This window comes from Lissotriton helveticus, chromosome 1_1, assembly GCF_964261635.1.
Source record: "Lissotriton helveticus chromosome 1_1, aLisHel1.1, whole genome shotgun sequence".
NCBI classification, from domain to species: domain Eukaryota; kingdom Metazoa; phylum Chordata; class Amphibia; order Caudata; family Salamandridae; genus Lissotriton; species Lissotriton helveticus.
Window position 1 is genome coordinate 514,838,781 of NC_136057.1, and position 17,915 is coordinate 514,856,695.

Here is a 17,915-nt window from a genome sequence, read left to right on the forward strand (position 1 = left end):
CTGCTATTAAAGCTTTCCTTGAAGGCCTGAAACGAGTCATTCCCCCAAGAACACCGCCAGCCAGCCGGTGTGGAACCTCAATGTGGTCCTCACCAGACTGATGGGACCACCATTTGAGCCACTGCACTCGTGTGAACTCCAGTTCCTAACGTGGAAAGTGGCTTTCCTAATTGTTATTACGTCACTGAGGCGTGTTAGTGAGCTACAAGCGCTCACAATCCAAGAGCCATTCATTCAGATTCATCCAAATAGGGTAGTGCTACGTACTAACCCCAAATTCCTTCCGAAGGTGGTGTCACAGTTTCATCTCAACCAAACTATTGACTTGCCGGCATTCTTCCAAAACCCACAAACGGTAGCGGAAAGAATGCTCCATACGTTAGACGTACGGAGGGCGTTAATGTACTACATAGACAGAACACAACACTTTAGGAAAACAAAACAACTTTTTGTTGCCTTCTCACCACAACACAAAGGCAACCCTATTTCCAAAGCAGGAATAGCCAGGTGGATTGTTAAGTGCATCCAAATCTGTTATCAAAAGGCCAAGCGCACGTTAACGATACCCCCAAGGGCGCACTCCACACGCAAATTGGGGGCATCCATGGCTTTCCTAGGGAACATTCCTTTAGAGGACATTTGCAGAGCAGCCACGTGGGTTACACCACATACCTTTACAAAACACTACTGTGTTGATGTGCATTCCAAGCAGCAGGCTGCTGTAGGACAGGCTGTTCTCAAGACACTTTTTCAGGTTTCTGCAGCTGGCACGGGCAACCGCCGCTAATGGAGGGACTGCTATGTATTCTATGCTAAGATATGAATTTAGCAGCCCACATGCCTCGAACTGAATATGCTACTTACCAGTATGCATCTGTTCTTGGCATGTAGGGCTGCTAACATTCATATCGCCCACCCTCCTCCCCGGTGCCTGTCGCAGCTGCAGATATACTATTGTATTCAATCATTAGCATGGACATCCTTTACACTTTTCACTCCATCTTCTGCCACAATGGCGAAAAACAATCTGGGGATGGAGCCGATGCCCATGCGCACTGTAGTCCAGGGGAGGAGCCACCTATCTCAGGATACTTCGAAGACTCTTCCAGGACAACAATGTGCAATCATCCGGACCCAACACTAGGCGGCGATCTAATGCTAAGATATGAATGTTAGCAGCCCTACATGCCAAGAACAGATGCATACTGGTAAGTAGCATATTCATTACTACCGCCCTGCTGGATAGGGAATCGAAAAAGCTGGAGCAGTTTGGTAAAAAGTTGTTTTCCTCTGCCAGCCTAGGGCTGCGGTCGGTCAACACTGCATGCCTCTTGGGCCGCTACTCTAACACTGTGTGGGACACGGTGGCGCAAACTTTGCCCCAATGCCCGGAGGAGGTTCGGGCTGTACTTTCCCAAGCTGTTGCGGAGGGGAAGGATGCAGCGAAGTTTTCCATTGTGTGTGGGCTGGACACCGCAGACTCTTTGGGGAGAGCCATCTCCACGACAGTGGCCTTGCGTCGCCGTACCTGGCTGCGGTCCACGGGGTTTTCGGGGGATGGCCAGAGTTCCCTCATGGACATGCCTTTTGATGGTACTCGCCTGTTTGTCGATAAGGCAGACTGGAGCATTTCAAGGACTCTAGGGCTACAGCCTAGTCCTTGGGTCTCTCCACCACACACCCGGTCATGTCTACCTTGCGTGGCCACGGAAGGGGCGCCCCTACACATACCTTCAGCCAGAAGCCTGCGCAGAACCAACCTCAGCACGACCGTGGACCTGGTGGCTGCCGTGGCGGCACAGGGGGTTCGCGTGCGGGTCAGTCTACGTCAGCTCCTGCAGCATCTGCCTCAAAGGCTTCCTAGTCCAAGCTTTGGGGTGCACCCCACGTCGGTGGGCGGCAGTATTCAACATCACATCCCTCACTGGTGTTCTGTCCATTCAGACAGGTGAGTGCTGCAGATCGCCCGAAGGGGCTACTCCCTCCCCTTCGAGTCTGGCCCTCCAACCATTCCACCTCCGTTCCACCGCATGTCGGGGGACCACTTTGCGCTTCTCCAACAGGAAGTTACGGCCCTCCTGGCCAAGGGGGCCATCGAGCGCATTCCTGGACCAGAAGTAGGACGTGGTTGTTATTCCCACTATTTTCTGGTCCCCAAAAAGAAAAAAGGGGGCCTGCGCCCCATCTTGGACCTCCGGAATGTCAATTGCTTCCTCCGGAAGGAGAAGTTCAGGATGTGGACTCTGGCTCAGGTCTTGGCTGCCCTCGACCCTGGAGACTGTATGGTAGCGTTGGACTTGCAGGACGCATATTTTCACATCCCCGTCCTGCCAGCCCACCAGCACTACCTGCAGTTCACGGTAGGCCAGAAGCATTTTCAGTTTGCCGTGCTCCCCTTTGGTCTTACCAGCGCCCCTAGGGTGTTCACGAAAGTGATGACGGTGGTCGCAGCTCATCTGCGCAGGTCAGGGGTGTCAGTCTTCCCCTACCTCGACGACTGGTTGTTGAAGGCGGGCTCATCACTCACCTTCAGACTATGGCCGACCTCCTGCATTTGCTGGGGTTCTCCATCAACGTGCCAAAGTCGCACCTGAGTCCCTCTCAGAAGCTCCCCTTCATCGGAGCGGTTCTGGACTCAACACAGTTTCGGGTTTATCCTCCCGAGCAGCTAGTCTGGGATATTCAGGCGCTGATTCCGATCTTTCAGCCTCTATCCCGGGTTTCAGTTAGGATGACCATCCGGCTCCTGGGCCTGATGGCCTCCTGCATCCTGCTAGTACAACATGCCGGGTGGCATATGTGGGCTCTGCAGTGGGACCTGAAGTTCCAGTGGGCACAGCATCAGGGCAACCTGTCCGATCATGTCCAGATCTCGGAGGGCACTGTACGACAATTGCAGTGGTGGCTCACGAATCGCGATTGGGTCAATGGCAGATCCCTCTCACTTCCCCAACCGGAGCATACAATGGTGACGGATACATCCCTCCTGGGATGGGGCGGCCACTTGGGAGAGGCGGAGATCTGAGGTCTCTGGTCTCCTGCGGAGTCTCGGCTCCTTATCAATCTTTTGGAGTTTCGGGCGATCCAACTTGCACTGAAGGTATTCCTTCCCTCTGTCGGGGGAAGTGTAGTGCAGGTGTTCACGGACAACACCACCGCCATGTGGTATTGCAACAAACAGGGCGGGGTGTGGTCGTGGAGCCTATGTCAGCAGTCTCTGCACCTCTGAACATGGCTGGAACATCAAGGCATTACCTTGGTGGTTCAACCCCTGGCAGGTTCTCTGAACACCAGGGCAGACGAACTCAGCCGCCAGTGCTTGATGGATAACGAATGGCGTCTGAACTCGGACGTAGCGCAAGTTCTCTTTCTACAGTGGGGAGAGCCTTGGTTAGATCAATGCGCCACCGAAGAGCACGCACAATGTCATTTAATTCTGCGCGTTGGAATTTCCAAGGCGGCACTCGCTCTGCGACGCTTTTCGTCGCGAGTGGAGCTGCGGTCTGTTGTACGCCTTTCCGCCTGTACCACTTCTGCCCAGAGTGCTGAAGAAGATTTCGTGCGACCGGGCCCAAGTTATCCTTACGGCTCCGGATTGGGTACGAAAATACTGGTATCCCGAGCTACTCAGCATGGAGATCGATACCCCGATCCGACTGCCTCTTCAGGAGGATTTCCTATCACAGCAGCAGGGACCGGTTCTCCACCCGAACCTGTCCAGCCTCCACCTCCATGCGGGGAGATTGAAAGGCGACAGTTGACAGCTTTCGATCTTCCTTCCGAAGTCTGTGATGTCATTCTGGCAGCCAGGCGTCTCTCCACTGAGGCGGTATACGCATGCAGGTGGAACAAATTTGTGACATGGTGCACAGCGAAGGCTGTGGATCCCCTTTTTGCCCCTCTTTCTGAGGTCCTTCTGTTCCTACTATCCTTGGCCCAGCAGGGCTCTGCTCTGGGCACTATCAAAGGTTTATCTTCTGGCCATCTCCGCCTTTCTAAGGCTTCCAGATCAGCCTTCTATCTTTAAGTCCCCGGTTGTTAACCGTTTCCTGAAAGGCATTACACACACCTTTCCTCCCATGCCTTTCATAATGCCTCAGTTGGACTTAAATCTTGTCTTGACCTATCTGATGTGCGCTCCCTTTGAGCCCCTTCATACCTGTCCTTTCCGTCTTCTCACTCTAAAGACGGCTTTCCTGGTAGCTATCACCTCTGTCAGAAGAGTGCGTGAGCTCCAGGCTCTTTCTTCTTAACCTCCTTTCCTTTCTGTTCATCCAGACAAGGTGGTTTTAAGGACCCGTCCTTCTTTCTTGCCAAAGGTTGTCACACCTTTCCACATTGGGAAGACCATCACTATGCCCACCTTCTTTCCGCCTCCGCATCCTTCAAAAGAAGAAGAGAGGTTCCACCGTCTGGACCCAAAATGTGCGCTCTCCTTCTATCTGAAGCGCACACAACAGTTCGGGTGGATGACCAGCTCTTTTTTGGCTATGTGGGTGCCAAAAAAGGTCGGGCCGTGCACAAACGGACCATCTCTCGGTGGGTCTTTCTGTGCATCAAAGCATGTTACTCGTTGGCTAAGAAGGAGCCTCCTGTGGGGCTGCGTGCCCATTCTACCATGGCGACGGCAGCCACTACTGCCTTATGATGTGGCGTTCCCTTGCAGGACATTTGTCAGGCAGCTACGTGACCTCGCTGCACACATTTGCCAAGCATTACTGCGATGACAGTCAAGTCTGGAGAAACAGCTTCTTTGACCGTTCTGTTCTCCGTTACTTTCTGGTGTAATCTTATTCGCAGACCCACCACGGGGTTGGTATTGCTGGGGTATCTATTCTAAGGTAAGGAATCTATCACTAATGCGTCTCATTCAGATGCACAAGTTACTACTTGTGTAACGATATATCTATAACAGACATTCGTTTGTGATAGATTCCTTACTGCCGCACCCATCCTCCCCTTTCTGCGAACTGATTTCTAGGGTTATGGTCATCCCTTTCAGGGCCCTAGTTTCATGACTCCAGTGGTCAGTTTCTTCCATGGCTCTGCGTTCCTGGCGCTGAAAGTCGTGTACAGAACGGACGTCAGCGCGCATGGGTGGCGCCTAAGAAGTAGTCTCCGTGACGTAATCTCGGCGCTTATGACACCAGCGACTGATGCAGAGCCGCATGACGCCACCTACCGAAGCGCAGGGGTACTGCTGACGAAAAACTTTCCGGATGCAGTCAGACGCCTGGGGATATTCTAAGGTAACGAATCTATCACTAGCTAATGTCTCTTACAGATATATCGTTACACAAGTAGTAACTTGTGCATCATGGAAGGAATATGTATTAATCTAAAGTTTAAAGCTGACCTCATTGCATTAGCCTTTCATTAAATCACATTTTAAACATCCTTGTAAGGGAGAATGCAAATCATATTGCTGCCTCACTCTAGACATAGATAAATATAACTTAGGTTGCAACCTTGTATTGCATTTTTATTGAGTTGTGTGAAATTTAGTTTTGCTGTGTGATTAAAGTACTTTTCTTTACAAAAAAAGAATGGCACTGGACTAGGTGAAATGTTACTGTGTCAGTTAAGTTCTGAGCTCTTGTCCGCCATCAGACCTCTCTTAGTAGCCGTGGACTGCTCAACGTCACAACTCTGAGAGTAAAGTGCAGAGAGGATTGTAGTGGCCCAGTTTGCAGAGCCATAGTAGGACAGACCCTGGCATACAAGTGACCCAGAGCCACCACATTTGGGCCTATTAACCCTTGTCCGCCCTGTGGCCTCCCCGGATGGGGCTAACCGCAAGTTATTACTGATATATGTTGCAGCAACCTGGCATTCAACGGATTTTACTCTATTCTGCTAATATGTATTCTCGAAGGACGTACAAACAACAACAAATGGATGCACCAGGTGTGGCCTAGCAATGTTGTTAAGACCCCATTGTCAGTAGCAGTTTGAAATGGTGTCCATTGATTTTTACTCTCTCTAGGAATTAGTCTTAAATATAACTCTGACAACTGCTATCCATACACAAATTCTGCTGTGTAGTCTTTATTAACCCTCCTCGGTTTTTAATATGATGATCAAGTAAAAAAAAGTATTTTGTTCTATCCCTGCGATCACTGTGAAATATGGTGTAGTTATTATAATTACCAGTGGGGATCTAAATGTTAAAATTCCTACTAAATAAGTGAGGCCTATATGTGATGAGGACCCATGCAAGAAGAGTTATTAGGAAAGCTGTCAATAAGTTCACCCTCAACTCGGTACTCTCAGTCCTGGCCCTTTAAAATCACCTTAATGCACCTCAATTCAGAGTATGCACTGTACAATAGTAATATGCTACCCAAAAAAGATACACAATATAAAGGAAATAGCAAACACTCTTAGCGAATGTAACATAGAGTAGAACATGTGAAATATAAGCAGGAATTATTTTACTGACGTGGATTACCTCAACGTTTTTTCCATTGGTTTGTTTAGAAATTGATCAGTGTTTTTGCCTTGTAAATTTAAGGACATGCTTCTAGGGTCCAGTAGTGAGTCTTTGCAATTTGCTGTCAAGGCCAGGTGTAGTTTGTGCAATTCCAGCTGTGTTTTCAGTCAGTGTTGGTAGTAGAATGAACTGTCTTGATCCAAACATTTGAGCCTTTCTGCCTGAGAAAGCAGAGGTTGTATTTGTATTGTTTCACAAGGCGACTGTGGGAAGGCGTACCTTGTGATACCTGATGCAGCATGTGAAGAATCCCAAGAGATATCTTAGTCCTATGTGTGAAGAGACATGAGAAAACACTAAAGATATAACAGTATTTTGTGCAGAAAAAATATGAATATATGAGCAAGAGTTACACTATTATGGTATATGAAACCAAAGAACTGCAGATGCTACATTATTATTATGAGTAACATAAGTCAATAAAATAACATCAACTATGCAATTGATAACTATAGGCCCTCAGGCTGCAAGTGAATGATGACAGGTGGATGGTGGCCACATTTGCAAAACATCATGTGGTTAGTCTGATGTGATTTTTTACTTTTTTGCCTTAGTTTGTTTGTTGCCTTTAACAACTCCTAGAAACAAAGATACCTCTTTGAGATGAAATAAGCATTTCTCTTGGCTATTTTCAAAGCATTCAGTTATTCAACATTTTGAGACATGTAAACCTTCTCTTCTTTTTCTCCATAGATATGCGGTGGTTTGGTGGTGAACCGCTCATTTCCTTTGGTAAGAAGACTGCAAAGCAACCGATTTACGTAAGTATCTGTTCACTGTAGAGATTTTGCATTTGAGTTAAACAGTTTGTACATACCTTTTCATAAGATTTCATATTTTCTACAGGTGGTGGATGTGGCTAAAGCAATTATAAGTGCTATCAATGACCCAGATTCAAAAGGGAAAACATATGCACTGGTTGGGTAGGTCTTTATTAATATACATATAATACTTGAAGTCGTTTTTTTTTAAATCGTAAATTGTTTTAACACATCTATTTCTTAATAGTGATAAAATTCAAACAATAACGCGTTCCTTAAACTAGTAAGCGCCAGAAGCAGAAGAGAGGATAAAAGATAGGTAGTAAGTGGCTTTACCTTTACATGTGTGGGAACATTCAGATTTTGAGCTCCCAGCTAAATGTTGGAATTTAGTTTTTGCATTCTGGAGACTATATGTACAAATGTTGTTGTTGGCAGCATGGTCTACACATCAGCAATCTCTGTGGAGTGTGTACTACTGGTTGATGCCAATGCAGCTGATTCATCTGAACAACCTCATCAGTTTCATGGAATTATATCCTTCGTGAAATAGCCTCTTTAAGGACTGCATGCTGAGAGCTATTTAAATGGCCAATGGGGTAATTTGGTTTCATGACACTCTGTGACTGGACCGTAGCCACCCAGAAAAGTCAGTAACTTCCGATATTGAATGAAGAATGCAACCAACGCCACTGGATGAAAATTGTGTAAAAGGTCCAACTTGTAAGAAAGCAACTTAAAATGATATTTGTTTTTCATTAATATTAGCCATTCTCAGCTTGGTCTTCATTCAGGACATTGTGTAAATGTTTAAGGTTTTCCAAGACTTGCCTACATGTTTCTGTGAGCTAGTTAACAACATAGGTAGTGCAGTATTACAGCTGGAGCAATTCGCCTGTAAGAGATAGACTTGCTTCATTGAATCAAAGGCCCAAAAATCTAGCAAATCTTAAAAGTTGACTGTTTTATGTTATTTAGCCATACCAATTAACTGGAAATGCCCCCCTTCAGAAAAGGACAGAATTGTGATTTTATATTAGTCCGAGCTTGCTGAGTTGTACCCAGATTGACCGAGAGCCTTTCCTATGAAAGGAAAAAGACATTTGGGGGTCTCCTCTTTTTTTGCTTCTGTTTAATTACAACAGTTTATTTCCATGTTAAAAAAGGGGCTTCTCAAGAGACCAACAGATGTTTATCCTGGAGCATTTTCAAAGCCATTAAAAGAAATGGTTAGTAATGCAGAGTTTCTATGGGTATGAGGGCTAGTCTCTTACAAGAGTAGGTTAACCCCCCAGGATGTGCACATTGGTTAGTAACTTCATGTGCAGTCTTGTGGAGGACCGTATGCTTCCTGTTTGTGTCTGACGATATGTATATGTATAGATACATATATTTATTTATTTTCCCTAGTGGCAGTCGCCACAAGATAGTTGCAGTTCGGTCTGCTTTTCCAGAGAAAAAATGTGTTTTGGTTTGCTAATAACTTTGGCCCTGTCTGACGAATCTCCACAAAACTTTACAAAAAAAAGTGAATCCACCTCAGTCACCTCCGCTTCTTCCTGGAAAGTTTCGGGGTGATCTGTCACTTCGAGCCGAAAAGAATGTGGGGCTTCTGTAGAAGACATCTGTATTTTTAAAATCGCAAAGCGCACCCGTGGTGCAGCAATTCCATAACTCGTGTGAAGTCAATTTGAAAAATTCAATTCTGGAAGAGAAATCTAAGAGGCATAAGGAAGATAAAGTCTCCGTCTACATTATTCTACCACACCTCTTGGAAATCTTTCGGCCTTTTTCTGCACAGGTCAGTAGGAACATATACATGTTGAATCGCGTAATTTCAAGGGAAACTGCCTTGGAGAGCGGCGGCACTCTCCGTGAGTACAGGAAAGTGCCTCCTTTGATGATAAAAAGAACACAGGAAAAGCAACTTTTGACCCGGTTTCTACAAATCTTCTGCTCTTGTCCCCTGAAAAATTGATGTGGATATCTGGAAAGGTCCTGATGGAAGGTGGTTTAACTACTCTTCATATACCGCCGAAACGCCCGTCGACCCTATGCTCAGCCTTGTGCTTAGAACATAAGAATCATTCTGGTCGTGGAGGCTTCTTTTGGTCATACAGAACCTCTAACTTGTTCAGATGCTGTTTGTATGAAGGTTGTGTGAATGTGTATGTGCTTGAATGGATGTGATATGGATGGATTTATTTGAGTTAGTCCAGGGGTGGTTTTCTTCATGTGGATTTGTATATAAGAAGTTGTGTCATGTATATTTTATGTAACTATTGAAATGATTTAATGTTTTTGAATAAGTTCTCATCCCCCAAAATTTTTTTTCCACTAAATTTAAAAAATATTTATAAAATAAAGATAGAATAAAAAAAGAAAAGTGAAATGCTACAAAGTATACAAAGCAATGAAATAATAAAAGTAATGAACATTGAAATGTCAAGTGTCACTGTTGTGATTATATGTATGAGATAGCCCAAGAGAGATTAAGTCTCTTATATAATAGATAGGCTATGAGGGAGTATATGTAGTGTTTTCAGGACCAAGAAAAAAGCCCCCCAAAAACGTGAAATCCCCATGCATTTTCCATAGACTTCTTTAAGACGGGCTACAGCAAAAACTGGAATTACATCAAATTCGGCAGGAAGGTCCCCCGGGGACAGATTTTGAGAAAAACACCCTCAATCCATTTTGGAGGTTGAAAGCTTGATGCATCTATTCTTGTCTGAGAGCGCGGCGTGATGCTTGGGGGGTGGCTGACCCACCCAGGTTTTCCTGCATGGCTGTCTAGCCCAGGCCCAAATCCCACAGCAACCTCGATTGGTGAATTAGGTCATTTTTTAGCGGAAATGTTGATGTCTCCATATTGTGTTTTGGGCCACTTGTTGTCGCGGGTACTGTGCAGATACATGTGAGGTACCATTGTTGTCAGGAGACCTGGGGGAATACAGGGTGATATGAAATTTGGAGCTCCTCACAGATTCAAGAACTTTCCATCATAGAAATATGAGGAAAATGTGTTTTAAATTAAAGTTTGAGGTTTGCCAGGGCTGCTGGGTAATAAAACCTGATGAGAGCCATGCAAGTCAACCTACCATGGATTCACCCGGGTGTTTAGTTTTAAAAATGTGCAAGTTTTCCCTATGTTTTGGCTGAGCTGGGCCAAAAATCCATAGCTACCCACATTGCCAAAAAAGGGATCAGTTGAGTGAAAAAATGTGATGTGTCCATGTTGACTTTTGGAACCTTTCCTGTCATGGATACTAGGCCTACCCACGCAAGTGAGGTGCCATTTTTATGGGGAGACTTGAGGGAACAATAGGTGGTAAGAAATGTGTGATGCCACACAGATACCAAATGTAAACCAGTGTGTAAGCAAGAAGACATTTTGAAAAAATGCTCTCTGAATAACATACCAGTAAGGGTACCAACAGATTTAGAGATGTACAAATAACCACTGCTCCTAAACTCAGTATCTGGTGTACATTTCACAAATACATAGGTTTTCTTCATACCAATTTCTCACTCTTCATATTTTATCATATGAATTACTGTATAGTTAATACACAATCAGAAACCATTGTAAGATGCAGCTCAGTTGTTGGCTCTGAATACCCTGGGTTCTTAGAGGACATACAAACCCTGTATATCTCCGTGACTTGAATGGTCTAGCGTATGCAACAGTATATTGCTTTTGTAAGTCGCCTATCATGACAAAACATTACAAATGAAAAAACGTTGTCACAGAAGGCCATTGTTTCGTATTCATTTTCAGTATTTCTTTATATTAAGTTTCTTTGGGAAAACTGTGAGGAATCTACCCAAATGACCCCATGCCAAATTCAAAATGCTGTCTTTTTTCAGAGATCTAAAGCTTTCCAGGATTCACGCCTGTTTCTACCACAAACTGGAAGTAGGCTGAAAGCACAAAATTGGGAAAAATGGGCTACTCTTTGAAAAATGGCTAAACTGTGGTAAAGAAATTGTTTGTTTGATTCAGATTACCAGGATTAAGGCATTAAGTGTTCTAAAAGTGAGATCACAATACGTCCATACTGAAGAATTAACATAAGTCATGTAAAAAGCTTGTCATCTTTGCACTGCTACATCTCTCTGCAGCAGTTGATAAGGTCCATCATGATCTTTTGCTAAACCGCGTAGGCACAATCGGAGTGCAGTGGACTGCACTGACCCTGTTGCGTTCCTTCTTTTCAGAAAGAAAACAATCAGTGGCCCTGGGCTCATTTGTTTCAGAGCTTTTCTCACTCCCATGCTAAGTCCTTTCTGTTTAATGTACATATGTCATCACTGACTTCTCTAATGAGATCTTTTGGCTTCTTACTCACCCCACTTATGCCGTTGACACACACATTTTCGTGTCATTATCCAACCAGGACACCTATTCAGGCAATACATTTCTTGATTTCATGTAGGCCAAGCAATTGGATGAGCTATATAACTGCTTAAAACTGAATTCAGAAAAAACGAGTCATACTTTTTGGTAACAAAACTTCCTTCCGGTCTCCATCCTGGGTGGCCAGACGAATTAGGCTCTCTGCCTACTCGATGGGAAGAGCCAAAAACCTGGGTGTCCAAATTGACACCAAACTCACCTTTGGTGACCAGGTGAGCTCAGGTACTGCCATAGCAAAACACTCAATTGACTACTGCCAACACTCTCCTTTTGTCTCAAAGACAGCAGCAACTACACATTCGTATATATGAGCAGAGTTTAGTTGTGTATAAAAAGCATTTTTATTTCATCTTATTGTTCTGTTTCAAAAAACTCTTGTAAACATTTATAATTTTTTTTCATTTTTTGAAGTTCAAAAAATTAAAAAAAATTATAAATGTTTACAAGAGTTTTTTGAAACGGAACAATAAGATGAAATAAAAATGCTTTTTATACACAACTAAACTCTGCTCATATATACGAATGTGTAGTTGCTGCTGTCTTTGAGACAAAAGGAGAGTGTTGGCAGTAGTCAATTGAGTTTTTTGCTATAGTTTTTCTGTTTCCCAATGTTAAATTTCTCCCTACGTATAGCAAACTAAGTATTTGTAGGGGTCCCCTGTTTTCCAGAGCTCAGGTACTGCCTCCACCTTCCTCATTATGGGGACTATATAAAAGATTCTTCATTTCATCCCTTATGAGTCACAAAAAAGTGTTGTTTCCTCTCTTCTCCTGTCAAACTTGGACTGTTAACGGACTCTACCTTAATATGCAACAGCAACATCTTAACAAGCTGCAAATGCTACAAAACGCTGCAGCCAGACTTCCATCTGGTACACCTAAAATCAGGTCAGTCAAAACTGAAATCCAGAAACTCCATCCTAATGTATCTTTCTTCAGTCTGCTGCTCCATGTTGCATCGGTGGTAACGAAAATTGAAAGAAAATGATGCCACAACCCTGCAGTCATTGACGAGCAATGTAGGGCTGGGAAGCAGGTGATGTAGAGATCTAATTAGCAGAAAATGGCAAAGTGTAATTCTATAGATTGTGAATGTTTTCAGAGATGCCTGGTCCATCATTTTTATTGAGACACACTCTTCTGATGAGCAAGGCTATCATGCTTTATACAGGTTGAGAACATAAAGATAAAACTTAAGAGGCTGATTTTATAGTGACATCTAATAGCCTTAGGGCAAAGCTCAACATCTGTCAAATGTCCTTAACTGCGTTGTAATTTGTTACCTTGCACATCTCTGTTCTTGATGGCTTTTTGCCCTTGCCATATCCTGGCTTGGGCAAACTCATATCAGTTAGTTCTGACCACATCGGATATCCCAAATGATTACTGGGTATAATACAAAGCTGGATGAGGAATATGAGTGGGACCCATTGTTGAGGATTGAATTTTTCTCTGTGCTTATAGGTTATCTTACATTGTTGATTGGTTTGTGGTACAGAGGACTTCCCCAACAATGACTTACCTGGATAAGAAAGTAAATGTCCAGGTCACACAGTTGTTTCTAATCCCTTCCCTCTATTTATCCCATACAGCTGCATTTGCCATTTTTGTTTGTGTCAATCTTAACATATGGTTCAAGTGGTCATATTGTTTGTGTTGAGATATGGTTCGATTAGACATATTTCCATATCTACCTACCCACTTTAAGGCAGAACTCATTTGTTTCTGCATGGCAAATGCAAGTTTTGTCTTGCATCATTCTTACCTAAATCACTTAATCTGGTGTGACTCTGGTCTTCGTGCCTTTATCAGGAAGCAAAGGCAAAGAGAGGACTGTTGCCTTTGCGAAGGCCCTCTGCTTTCCACATAATCATGGAGAATTGATTGAAGCCTCAAGCTGGCATACTCTGCAAATATAAGATTGGCGCCATGACTAAAAGATCTTGGGCAGTTCGCTTTTAAAAATCAATCTACAAGATATCCTTACCATTCAGCCCTTCCTCTGTCAGTCAGGACCAGATCTTTTCACTGGTATTGTGACTTCTCTAAATGTTTAAAAGACATGACAAGTCCTCCATTGATTAGAAATAAAAATAGCAAAGGCCAGCCAAGACGCTGTTCTCCTCTGATGGCTGTCAGAGCAAAAATAGGGAAAACTGAATATTTTATTAGATACAGTCCCATTCAAGGAGAGTAGTAAAGTGAAAATAGAATATTTCTTTCTGAGCCTACAAACATGGCAACACGTTAATTAATACCTTTGGATACTTTTTGCAGTTGGGGATGTTTTCAGACTCAGTTCCTGGTGTTGTCCACAAATCTGTCACCATACTCAACTCTTTTCCATTTCCCTTGGATTTGGTATCATAGAACTCAGCAGCTATTTGAATTTAGAACTGTGTAGTTATACTCTATTTGGTCTAGGACTATTTGCCACAGTTTGTTAGTCATCAAAACATGTTGGGCTTATGATCTGCATCTCCACCTCTTTTGCCTTTTTTGTCCCAAGGTGGCATTTATGATGGTGATAATAGGTCTGTGTTTGTTAACACTTGAACTGAATTTGCTTTGTTCCTCAGATCCATGTCTGGGCATTTGTGAAAGGCAAAAGGGTTTGCCATGAACGCAGAGTCCTCTGGGTTTGGCTTACCTTCATCCCCAGGGTCTTACATGACACAAGTGGCAGCTTCTATTTGTTAGTAGCTACCAGAGTGGGCTTTGGCTCACTTGTCCGAAAGAGATTCCTCCTGTTTGACTTGTTCTTTCAGTTAATGAACCAGAGTTCACTCTAATATTCTCCCGGCACCAAACATTCAGCACTGCCACTCCGATTCCCCCCAGAGAAAATGCCAGAATCACAAGCGATTTCCTGAAATGTCAGCATCCACCTCTGGTTCCTGGTTCTGGAGGCCTTTGTGTGTGCATGTGGTCTTTTTGACTAGGATCAAGAACACCATGATCTGCTGCATCTGGCTCAACTGAAGCATCGGGTAAAAAGGTTCCACTATCCTTGTCTTTCATCTACAGTCAAGTGAGCTTCGATCCGTTTAGTTATGAATAAGTAAGTGGGCTTCAGTATGGTAATTAGTGGACTCAGTAGCAGAACTCTTGGTGCAATTCTTTCCTACCAGAACTATCAATCACAAATTAATCTCGGGGTTTGAATAGGAAGGCATTGTGACTCCGAGAAATACACAACTTTGTCTTTAGGAAGTCGTAGCGAAATTTATTAATTTGTTGCTCTGAGGTCATTAATTTGTGGCTCTGAGGTCATTTGTAGGCAGATGGGGAGAGCTAATGTCACGTTCTGCGTCAGCAAACATGGTGGGATCCATAACCCTCCGTTTCGACTACTGAACTTGAGGGCTGTGGCCGATCAGCCATAACATTCCCCTGTAGGCTACTCGCTGACAGGAGCGCTAAAATATGAAACGGAGTGACTCAGGAAGAAAGACTCGTATTTGCTGCGCATGGTAGCTCCATCAGTTTCAGTTGTTTTTTACATTGGAATACAACATTAAGCTTCAGGTGTGTGTTTTATATTAGTACAAAACGAAGGGTTCAGTGGGACAAGCCTTCATTTGTTGGTAAAACAATCATAGCTCTTCATGCACTCCATATGTGCAACAAAGTGAGAACTGCTTAGTGGTGTCAAATGATCCTGGTGACTTCCTTACGGCCTGACAGGCTTTTCTTGATCCTCGTCCATGTTGCATCTGCTTCCCGCTTTTAGAATTCTCCTTTTGAGTCGTTTGATAAGCATAGGACTGATTTCCCATCCTTCTTTTCCATGGCTCAAATTAACAGCCCGAGGTTTGAGCAGCTTATCTAAGAATCGCCGAGGCGTTCTCTAGACACTATGTACATTAAATGAGGGGCAGTGTCTTTTGATAAGACATTACAAGAGCAAATGGCTTAGCGTTTGCAATATGCTTTTTACAAATGGATAAATCCCCAGCTTTGTTCCGTGGCTGATGCGCCTTCATTTTCCACCCGCCTGGGCAGGTTAAATACCTTGATTGACTTGTGGCAGTCACACCTTTTACATATTCACTTACTGTGTGAAAGGCAGCCCCAACCCCTTTCAGAATGCTGTGTTCAAGTTGAATTAAGAGGGGTCGTTCAACTTGCATCCTTCAGTGTTAATCGCCCACTGCTTGCCTTTTTAATCGCATTCTTTGGATTCACTAACCTGTTGAGGTCATGGCTAAATGTGCAATTAAAAGTGGTTTTGTAGAAAACTGCCTTGTATGTTGTCTGCAATATTGGCACTGCAGTATTTGAAATGCAGTTATGGTCCGCTAAGCTTTACAAGATGTTCCACTGGTAGACTGTTGTCACCAGAGCCCATCCTTTGTATTTACTCAAACTTTTTTTCCGAGTTTTATTTTAAACAGAAGGTAGGTCTCACTTTGCTTTTTTTCAACTTCTTCTTTTTAAATGCTTTAGTGATGATCGTAAAGCAGCTCTTGTCCCGACTGTAAAGGACAACGGCCTTAGTGGACTCCGACAGGATCTTTCCCATCGCAGGGCTCACTAGGTCTTTTCCTGCATCATGGGATGCTACATAGGGAGGAGATTTCCCTGCCAGATTGTTTGCCTGCCTTGGTCTTACAGCTCAGTGTGTTCGTGTGATTTCTCAGTAAAGTGACCACTTGGGCTACAAACCATGCCTCATGCCATGGATGTTAACTTAAGATCAAATAGTTTGTTTCAACTTCGCTAATTTCTTTTGGATAGTAGTCTTTGTTTCTTTATAATGTAGTACCTGCAGCCTCATAAAAAAAAATCTTACTTTGGGCATTATTGAAATGTTCTCATAAATTCTAGTGCAGGGCTGGAAATGCCAGTAAGTGCAAGTTACTGTAGTGACACTGGTTTTGTATTCCTAAGTCGGCCGTACTTAGATGACCCGCCTACCACAGCCATGGTAGGGTACTGTTTTTAGAGGCCTACGATGCCAGGCTGCAGATTGGGCTGTGTATGCTTCTGGGCCTCTAAATCACCAATTTCCATGCTGGCTAAAAACGTGCTCTGGTTCTCCACTTGCTGGCCTGGCATATAGTGGAAGGTGGACTTAAGGCTTTTAGCGCAAGAAATTAGCTTGTGCTTTATAAATACAAGTATTGCACTAACAGTGCTTGATCTTTCCAGAGTAAAGCGAACATTTCATTAGACAGACAACAGACTAGACGGCCATGATTAGCTTATGTTCTGAACATAGCTTTAACTATGAAAGAATAAAGTAACAGCAGAATTGTTCTGTACCCTCACAGTTGTTGTACCATCATTGTATCGGATATTGCCTATGTGGTAGTTTTGGATCTGAAATCTGGTACCAATTTTCAAGGAAGAAGGCGCTGCCCTGTTCTACCTCCACCAGTACTCCAACCCTTCCAGTTCCCACACAGATGGGATTCTGAACCTCCACTATCGAGCTTTTTGTACACAATCTCATATATCTCATCATCATGTTGTTCAGCATCACATTGCTCTCTGGCTACTGTTGTTCTCTGTAAATATCTGCATAAGCATGACATTAATCCTGTCTTGACAACATTGTTGATTATAACCTTTATGACCTTGTTGATTGATCTTTAAGTTGCTTTGGTATAGTTGTTGAGAAAATAGGACAGTTATTTTTCATCGAGTGCCATTTCATATTATGCTGAACTGGTTGCAAACGGTAAATTGTTACAACAGAAGATAGCTGAAAGTGGTGTATTTTTAATTAAAACATGAGGGTTCAGAAGTGGTATCCATGTTCTTGGCCTCAGTGACTGGCATTGTAAGTATTTTTTATGAGCAGTCTTAATAGAAAACTCAAGGCTGTGTCATGTTAATAAAAATTGACATATGAGTAACTGCCGAGAAAGTGTACCAGATGGCTTGTTTATTTTTACAAGATCAGTAGTCAGATTGGTAGTAGAGCATTCTGTCTGGTCAGGGGAAGGGGAAGAGGTAGAAATCAAACAGTAACACAATGGAAGCACTTGCTATCTCTATACATTGGGCATTTACTGGACTTTTTGTGACAAGATACTCAAAACGTAGTGGTGGCATAGGCTTAAATGCACTTGTAATTCAGTGAATGGGACATCCGCCACTTTGTGACTGAGCACCCAGTCCGCCAAACCCATAAGGGCCTTTGTCCCTGCTTGTTGGAAATCATGCAAAAGAAGGTTTATTTATTTTTGCATGTTGCCTTTTCTTGAACAAAATCTAAAGTATGCACAAACCG

At 43.6% G+C, this 17,915-nt stretch overlaps 1 protein-coding gene across 1 annotated transcript in view; it reads left to right on the plus strand.

Moving 5' to 3' along the window:
• Positions 1-17,915, plus strand: part of NDUFA9 (NADH:ubiquinone oxidoreductase subunit A9) — a 178,155-nt gene that overhangs the window by 106,632 nt on the left and 53,608 nt on the right. The window contains exons 7-8 of the mRNA XM_078673981.1: positions 7,187-7,254; positions 7,340-7,416. Of these exons, the coding sequence (XP_078530107.1) occupies positions 7,187-7,254; positions 7,340-7,416 (145 nt within the window). The remainder of the gene's footprint in view (positions 1-7,186; positions 7,255-7,339; positions 7,417-17,915) is intronic.